This window comes from Herpailurus yagouaroundi, unplaced genomic scaffold (assembly GCF_014898765.1).
Source record: "Herpailurus yagouaroundi ecotype Mexico unplaced genomic scaffold, PumYag 159, whole genome shotgun sequence".
Classification (NCBI taxonomy): domain Eukaryota; kingdom Metazoa; phylum Chordata; class Mammalia; order Carnivora; family Felidae; genus Herpailurus; species Herpailurus yagouaroundi.
This window is the reverse complement of record NW_024412400.1, coordinates 25,526,148-25,534,953: the sequence shown is the minus strand read 5'-3', so window position 1 is coordinate 25,534,953 and position 8,806 is coordinate 25,526,148. Positions and strand designations below refer to the sequence as shown.

The 8,806-nt window shown below is 45.1% G+C and overlaps 1 protein-coding gene across 1 annotated transcript; it reads left to right on the top strand.

Annotated features, from left to right (window-relative positions):
• Positions 1-239: 239 nt before the first annotated feature.
• LOC121033631 (uncharacterized) lies at positions 240-8,806 on the top strand. Its single transcript, XM_040480121.1, has 2 exons — positions 240-690; positions 5,886-8,806. The coding sequence occupies exon 2, from the start codon at positions 6,081-6,083 to the stop codon at positions 8,127-8,129; it is 2,049 nt and encodes a 682-aa protein (XP_040336055.1). The 5' UTR covers positions 240-690; positions 5,886-6,080; the 3' UTR covers positions 8,130-8,806.

Sequence of the window (8,806 nt, the reverse complement as noted above, 5' to 3'; positions counted from 1 at the left end):
ATCCCATACTGTCACAAAGTTAGGAATCCTTGAAAGAATTTTGACTGGAATGTATGTATATAATGGTTTTGACCAAATTCTTTGAAATTTCCAGCTGCCTTCCTTTTGGACCCCAGCGAAAGCTCTAGTATAATAGGGAAAGATAGGATAAAATAGGCAGAGAGGTCCCTGCGTGGGGAAAAACACGTATTTTGGAACAATGCCAGAGCCTCTGACCCCCTCTGGTGTAAGGTCCCTCAGGTGTAAGGTCCCTCTTAAGAATGTAAGACAGCACCTGCTCCCCCTTGGCTTCCCCTCAGGAATTTGACAATCAAAATACCTGACTAAAATAACTAAACCATAAATCTTATGTTAACGGAGGGACAGTACGACCAGTCTGACTCCTCACACGATGGAGTTGGGCCAATGAGGAGTGGACAACACAGTGCCTAGAGTTGGCCGGCCAGTAAGGGCAGAACCTGAGAAGGAACGAGGGGGAAGGGAGGAGGGCTGACCAAAAGCCAGTAAAACAAAGTTCCTTGCCGACAGTCACGGGTATTCACCTTCGAATGCCCCCTCTCTGTAAAGAGAGCTTTTCTACCATTCTTCCTTTCTGAGCTTATACTCTGATAAACTTCTGCCTGCTGCTGGTTCCGTGTCCACCTCTTCGTTCTTCGAAGCGGCGAGGCAACAAACTCGCCGGGTATTGAGGTAAAAAAAAAATCCTGCAACTTTTCTTTAGGGGCTCATCCCGGGATATCAATGTCCTCTAACTGTAAGTAAAGAGCAGCCGGCACCCAGCCTTTCCTTTCTATCCTAAATAAAACTCTCAAACCCAAATAATGGGCACCCGTTAGCCAGTTAAGAATAAATAGCAGAGCTGGGTCTCCTCCCATCTGATCCCCCAACATAGTGGGCACTGTTGGTGTGATGGAGCCCCAACTGCCTTTCGAGAAGAACCCCCAGATGCGCTGGATTCAGGGGAGGCCGAACAGCAATTGTGAAGGGTCCTGACAAAGGCTACTCTTTGGTGGATGCCTGAAGGCTGTCGCAGAACCTGATCGCTGACTGCCTGTTTGGGTGTCTGGCGAATTCTCCTCTTTCTGTCTCTAATTTGTGTTTTAACTTCAACTGCAGGATGCTAGATTTACTATATATCTGAGAGATATATACAGGAGAGAACATACAGTACTCCTTGTACTTAATGGTGTTTGGAAAGAAAGATGGAAAGAACTGTGATTTTTACCCAAAAGATCAGGACAGCATGACCTTTTGAGTTGTTTTGCTCGAGGCCTGGTTAAAATTGCCCCTCCTTTGATCCAAGGGCCGAGGAAACGATGGCGACGACCTTGCTAGTAGCCTCCAAATGTTTCACACTTGTGTTGTTTCTCTTTAGGAATAGATGCCTGTACCATGTAAAGGATGGATAATATAGGAAGGGTTTTTACATGGGAGCCATTTTGCTACACTTAGCCCAGTGTATGCTGATTTGGAACAAACTCGATACTCTAAAATGGACGTCCACATGGCTGGAAGATATTTATGTGGGCATTGCTGAACAAGGCAGGGGAGTAGACCTGGACTTTGGCCCTTTTAGCACCCCCCTCAATGGCCAACGATCGATATATAAATTACTGTTGGGCCAAAATAAAATCAGTGCATCTTTCTACAACCAGGGCAGTCTTGCTTGGTCACAGTCCATCCCCCCAAAATCCCGCGGAGGGGAAATGGAGGGGTAGGAGAAATCGGGGAAGACAAGATCAGCTCTCAGAGGTAGGGTCAAGCCTGAGTAAGAGAACTACTCCCAACACCTCATGAGACCGGCAGGGCTTTTGGCTGCCAGTCGCATAGCCAGTCAAAACTCGGGGCCAGGAGATGAGGCTTCTCCTGGCCAACAATCGGGATCAAGAGGTAAGGTATCTCCTGGCCAGCTATAGGAAATTGAGATAAGGGACGCCTTTTCCTCCTTTTTCCTATAGATGGGCAATTTCCCAACCAAGGCCAATACTCCTTTGGGATACATTCTGAAAAATTGGGATGATTTTGATCCACAAACCCTGAAGAAAAAGCAACTCATTTTCTTTTGCACCGAGGCTTGGCCTCAATACAAATTGGAGGAGGAAACCTGGCCGCCAGAGGGAAGTATCAATTATAATACTATCCTACAATAGGACTTGTTTTGTAAATGTGAGGGGAAATGGGGAGAAGTCCCCCTGTTCAATGTTTTTGGGCTTTAAGAGAAAATCAGGACATGTGTATGCAACGCAAGGTCGACTGTGGCTTATTGGCAGCCCTTTCCAAGCTCCAGCAATCAGGAGGGGAGACAATCAAGGGCCCTTTGGCTGTGCCCAAAGCAGGACCTAGAGAAAGAGGAAGCAAAGTCTCCCACCTCCATCTCCTCCTCGGGTCCTCCATCCATAGATCCAGACTTAAAAACGTGCACTTCTGCTCCCCGCTGCCCACCTTAGCCAGGCCTTCCCCATAATGAAACAGGCATGTTTTCCTTAAGAGAAGCTGGAGTGCCAGGAGGAGGGCCGCACGGAGGGAGCACTATGATAAGATCACAAGCACCTTTTTCATTATAAGACTTAAGACAGATAAAAGGAGGGGTGCCTGGGTGGCTCAGTCGGTTGAGCATCTGACTTTGGCTCAGGTCATGATCTCATGATTTCTGAGTTTCAGCCCCACACTGGGCTCTGTGCTGGCAGTGCAGAGCCTGCTTGGGATTTTCTCTCTCTTTCTGCTCCTCCCTGCTTGCTCTCTCTCCAAATAAATAAATGAACTTAAAAAAAAAGAACCAAGGTTAAGCCCTCAAATTACGCTAAACTGGCCACTATTTTACAGACACAGGAAGAAACCCCAGTGAGGCTCTCCTTCTCACATTCTTTTTTTAATAATGCCAGAGAGCCCCACTCCCTTGCTAGGAAGGGACATTATGACTGAATTAGGGACTACAGTGCTCCTGGCTCTAGGCCAAATAAACAACTGCCTCCCTCTGATGGAAACTGATAATGATTCACCAGTATGGGCGATACAGGGAGAACTGGGCAGAGCTTTAACCTCAATACCTGTGCAAATACATCTTAAGGATCCCACTTCTCTTCCATGCCGGAAGCAGTATTCTCTAAAACCAGAGGTTAAAACAGAGCTAGTAAAAATTAAAGAAACTCTGAAGAACAGGGGCTTTTAAAGGAATGTAACAGCCCCTGTAATACTCCGATATTGGGAGTACAGAACCCTAATGGGGGATGGAGGCTAGTGCAGGATCTACACATCATTAATGAAGTGGTTGTCCCCATCCACCCTGTGGTTCCAAACCCCTATACCTTGCTGGCCTAGATTCCACCAGATATGAAATGGTTTAGTCTTAGATTTAAAAGACGCTTTCTTCTGTTTTCCAGTACATCCAGATTCTCAATTCTTGTTTGCCTTTGAGGATCCCGTCCTTCCGGCTTCAGGCTTCACAATGAACTTGGACAGTGTTGCCTCAGGGCTTTCGAGATAGTCCACAGCTATCTTAACACACGTGATCTTTTGGAATTTTCAGCCGATAATTGCACTTTGCTGCAATATGCGGATGACCTCTTGCTGTGTGCCCCTTCTGAACCAACTATACAGGCTGGTACCAAGGCCCTCTTCAATTTTCTAGCAGAAAGAAGATATAAAGTCTTCCAACAGGCCCAATTGTCTGAGACTTCTGTTAAATATTAGGATTAATCCTTTTGGAAGGCACAAGAAGACTAGGAAAAGACAGAATTCAGCCTATTGTCTCGTACCCTCTTCCGGAAGAAACTTCTTAGACAACTGAGAGTTTTTAGGCAATACCGCCATTGTCACTTACGGGTATCAGGATATGGAGAGGTAGCTCGCTCCCTCTGATCACGGACACACAGGCCACAAATACTCACTTACTGGTATGGGACACTGAGTCAGAACAAGCTTTTAGAAACCTTAAGCTCACGTTGTTGGGCGCCCCAGCCTCACGCCTTCCCATTGGAAGTTCTTTTAACTTCTATGTTACAGAGAGAAAGGGGGTAGCGTTGGGCATTCTGACTCAGAAATGAGGCCCAATACAGCAACCAGTGGGGTATCTTAGCAAAGAACTTGATCTGGTAGCTTGTGATGGCCTGCATGTCTTAGGGCCGACACACATGTTGCCCTTTTAATTCCTGAAGCTACAAAACTAACCCTTGGGCAGGACCTTACAGTCTAGGCCCCACGTAATATCCAGGGGCTCCTACTGGTGGACGGCAGCCATTAGTTCACAGCCGCCTTCTGCAGCCTCAGGCACTCCTGCCAAAGGGGCCTGCTGTGTATGTAAAGACCTGCTCCTCTCTGAACCCAGCAGCCTTCCTGCCAGAGGAAGGTAAGGAGCTAACACAACAAATGTTAGCCCAAACTTCTGCTGCCTGAGAGGAATTAAGGGAAACTCCTATGGAAAACCCAGAATGGACCCTCTACACAGATGGGAGTTCTTTTGTTGAGCAGGGCTCCCAAAAAGCTGGGTATGCAGTGGTGACTCTTCATAAAACTCTGGAAAGTGGCACCCTACCATCAGGAACTAGTGCTCAGCTGGCCGCATCAGTTGCCCTTACTAGAGCCCTAGAATTAAGCAAAGACAGTTAACGTTTATACTGACTCTAAGTACGCTTTCCTAGTCTTACATGCTCATGATACAAAAGACATTTTTTTTTTAACAGCTTCAGGGTCTCCTATCAAGTATTACAAGGAAATTACCCGACTTTTACAGGCTGTTTACCAGCCCTTAGAGATAGAACACTGCAAAGGACACCAAAAAGGAATGGATGAGATAGCAGAGGGAGACAAGCTGGCTGTAGCCACAACAAAATCGGCAGCCAGATCTTAAGTTACTCCTACCATTGCCTCCCTTATCTGGGATGGCTGTATAACTCAAGAAAAGCCTCACTACTTGACAGAAGAAAAAACAATGGGCATCAGAACGGGGTTCCACACCCCAGCCTACGGGGTAGTTGTAGATGGATGACGGCAGACTTCATTTACCAGCCGCTAGCCAGTGGAAGGCTTAAAAACTCTACATTACACCTTCCATCTACATTTGCAGGGTTTTACCTACGTAAATGTAGGGTAAAACCCTGCAAATGGCTCAAAAACTTTCTACAGGAAGGAATTTAGATAAGACTATTGAGCATATTCTAAAAACCTGCGATATCTGCCAAAGAAATAACCCACTCTCTCACCCGCAGGCTCCAATAGGGTTACAAAGAACTGGAAATTATCCCAGGGAGGATTGGCAAACAGATTTCACACATATGTCAAAAACACAAGGATATAAATATCTTTTGGTATGGGTAGACACCTTCACACTTTGGGTTGAAGCCTTTCCTCACAGGACTAAAAAAGCCTCAGAGGTGGTTAAGCACTATTAAACGAGATTGTTCCTCTGTTTTGGACTCCCTAGATCCCTTCAAAGCTCTAGTGGTCCCTCCTTTAAGTCTTCAGTAACCAAAGGGGTATCTAGGGCTCTGGGCATTGATTATCATCTGCACTGTGCCTGGAGGCCACAAACCTCAGGGAAAGTGGAAAAGACCAAAGAAAGCATTAAGAGACATCTTAGAAAGATGGCCTAAAAACAAGTCAGAACTGGATACCCCTACCTCCAATTGCTTTGTTTCAGATTAGAACCATCCCCATGAAAAAGGGCCTAAGCCCTTCTGAAGTTCTTTATAGAAGACCCTTTCTTGTTAATGACTTGATGGCAGGTAAAGAGGTATTTGATTTGGTAAACTATGTAATTCCTTTGGCTAAATTCCATCAGACTCTTCAGGAATTATCTGTCTCTTAACTCTGGGATGACCAGTGTCCCCTATATAACCCAGGAGATCAGGTACTCATGAAAACCCTTCCTTCTTTGTCCCCATCTTTAGGACCAGTGTGGAAGGGTCCACACATGGTCATCTTGGCAAATCCTACTGCTGTCAAAGTACTGGAATTTGACTCCTTGATTCATCGCTCCTGAGTTAAGCCGTGGTTTCCATCAGAACAGGACAACACGGAGCCCGAGTTAAGTTGTGAAACAGGAGAAGGCCTTAAATTGATATTCAAGAAAAGGACAGCACAGAATGAAGATAAGTAACACAATATATTGGAATATAATAATAATATGCCTATGGGGTTCAGAAACACTTCCTGTATGTATTCCACCAACCCCACCACTATTAGGGGTGAATGATAGGATCCCTTTGGTTGAGGCAGCTAACCTAAGTTTTATAGAGGGAGACCGTGTTTTAAAATATGACCCGGAATATGGCAATTTTACAATTTGGCATTGGGATAATAGCCATATCCTTAACTTACCTAAGGGCAAACCTTTTACAGGTTACTTATTTGTAAAATTAGAACAAAGTCATAAATATTGGGCTGAAATTTTGCCCAGCAATGAAACTGGAAGGGAATTATATAACTCAACTAAAAAGATACATTGTATTGCCATAGATATAGATGATCGAAAAATTAAAAAGGTCCCAGGTTATGAAGACCAAGATATTGCAGCTGGATGTGTGATGTGCCATAGTATTGCTTGTCCAGATAGTCTCCTGCCCTGCCAATGCGGCTGGAAGGCTAATCAAGCATTATTCTTAAAGGTCCAATGGTGGACCCAAGTGCCTACGGGAAACATCACGGTTAGACCCGGAAGGCTTTGGGAACCTTTGTGGCAAAGCCAAACCACCGCCTACCTGGGAGTCTCCTCGATTTTGTTGACTCTAACTTGGGACACCCAGAGGTTTTGGGTTGATACTTACTATCCTAATTGCTCCCGCTCCGTAGATTTACAATGGAAACAACACCTATGGTGGATACAACATTACTGGCCCCAAAATAACAAGATCATGAAAAGAGATCTTATAGGAGGGATAGGAACAGGATTAGGCATATTGGGGCAGGCAGAATTTGCTGCTGCTGAGGAACGACACAATTTGGAAGAGGATTCCTTATCCAAAATAGGCCATATTAAAGGCACTTTGTTTCAAGAAGAAGGCAAAGGATGGGAAACTCTTTCAAAAGAAAATGAGGTCTTAGTAAGGTGGATAAGTAAAACCAGAGAAACCGTACAAAGGCATTTCCAAACTCAAACCTGGGAAAGGGCATGTATTCTCACCCAGGAAGGATTGCTCACCATGTTAATGCAGATGGAATCTGAGGTGGCCATGGGACAATGGCCTACTCTAATGAACGCTGAATTGGAAACTCAAAAATTATGGCCTATATATGGAAGCCCCAAGTTATGGAAGATTATTACTGGGGGCTGTAACTCGAGGCGTTGCATCTTAAGGGCACATGTGCCTCGGATGGACCATGCTAATTCATATCCAATAGTTCAGCTTGCAGGCATAGGGATTATATTAAATCAGACAAGGATTTTGCCAGTGGGGAGTCGATGGGCCATAATGTCAAATGAATCAGCTTGGGCTCCCATATCTCTTTCTAACTGTGAAGAGAGAAATAAAATCTGGCTGTGCCCTCAACAAAGCTGGAACCCTGATTTCGCTCAGGTCTGGCCACTCGTCTCTACCCCAATAACCAATAGCATTTGGTACATGGGTAGAGGGAAATTTTGCTGGGAAAGTAAACAAGGAGAAATAGCTGACACAGAGAGTTTTACCTGTGAGCATATGTACCATGTACTAAATCATACCGGAGTATGGTGCAACACTGGAACCGTTGGTCGAATACATTTACAAAAGATTAACAAGACTTACAGTAATCTGGATATGGAAGATCAATCTTTCCTTGAGGTAGAATTAAATATGCCTCATGGAATTGTTCCTATGGAAACTGGATGGCCAAAGGAAGAATTGAGGATTGAGGACCATGAGCTAGCTCAGGTGCTTAATTATCCTAATCAACAATATCACCAGATCCAAATAAGTATGGAAGAGGGAGGAAAAGCTATAGTTAAATTGGTAAAAAATTATGACCAGACATGCCAGGGATTTTTAGGATGGCTACAATGCAGCTTTCCTTCCTATGTTGTGGCTTCCTCCCTAGGGGGCGCTGCATTTGGAATATTGCTTGTTGGTCTGATATTCTTTTTGTGTGTCATTCGTAGACGCTGTTGTATACGCCAGAAAAATAAGACATCCAAGGCAATTTTGCAAACCAAGATGTAACAAACACCCTCCCATTAGATCGGATCTCTGGATCGACTTCTGAACCTGCCCTGACTGCGGTTCCCCTGTCATCGTCCCCCTTCAGCAGGAAGCAGTTTAGATCGGTCATCGTCCTGGTTCATAATAGCAGTAGGAGTCATGTGTTCAGAGTGGGGATTATAATAGGGAGAGATAGGATAAAATAGGCAGAGAGGGAAAGGTTAGGACCTGAGGTCCCTGTGTGGAGAAAAACACATATTTTGAAACAATGCTGGGAGCATCTGACTACGCCAAACCCCCTCAGGCGTAAGGACCCTCTTAAGAATGTAAGACACCACCTACTCCCCCTCAGGTTTCCCTCAGGAATTTGACAATCAAAATACCTGACTGAAAAAACTAAACCATAAAACTTATCTTAACCGAGGGACAGTATTGACCAGTCTGACTCCTCACACAATGGAGTCCAGCCAGTCAGGAATGGATAACCCAGCGCCTGCGCCTAGAGTTGTGCAGCCAGTAAGGGTAGAACCTGACAAGGAACGGGGGGCAGGGAAGGGGTGACCAGATTCTTATAAAACAAGGACCCCTGCCTATGGTTGCGGGTATTCACCTTCAAATGCCCCCTCTCTGTAAAGAGAGCTTTCCTGCTATTCTTCCTTTCTGACCTTATACTCTAATAAACTTCTACCTGCTGCTCA

Coding starts and splice junctions, on each gene's coding strand:
- LOC121033631 (XM_040480121.1), top strand. CDS start 6,081: ATGAAGATAAGTAACACAATATATTGGAATATAATAATAATATGCCTA.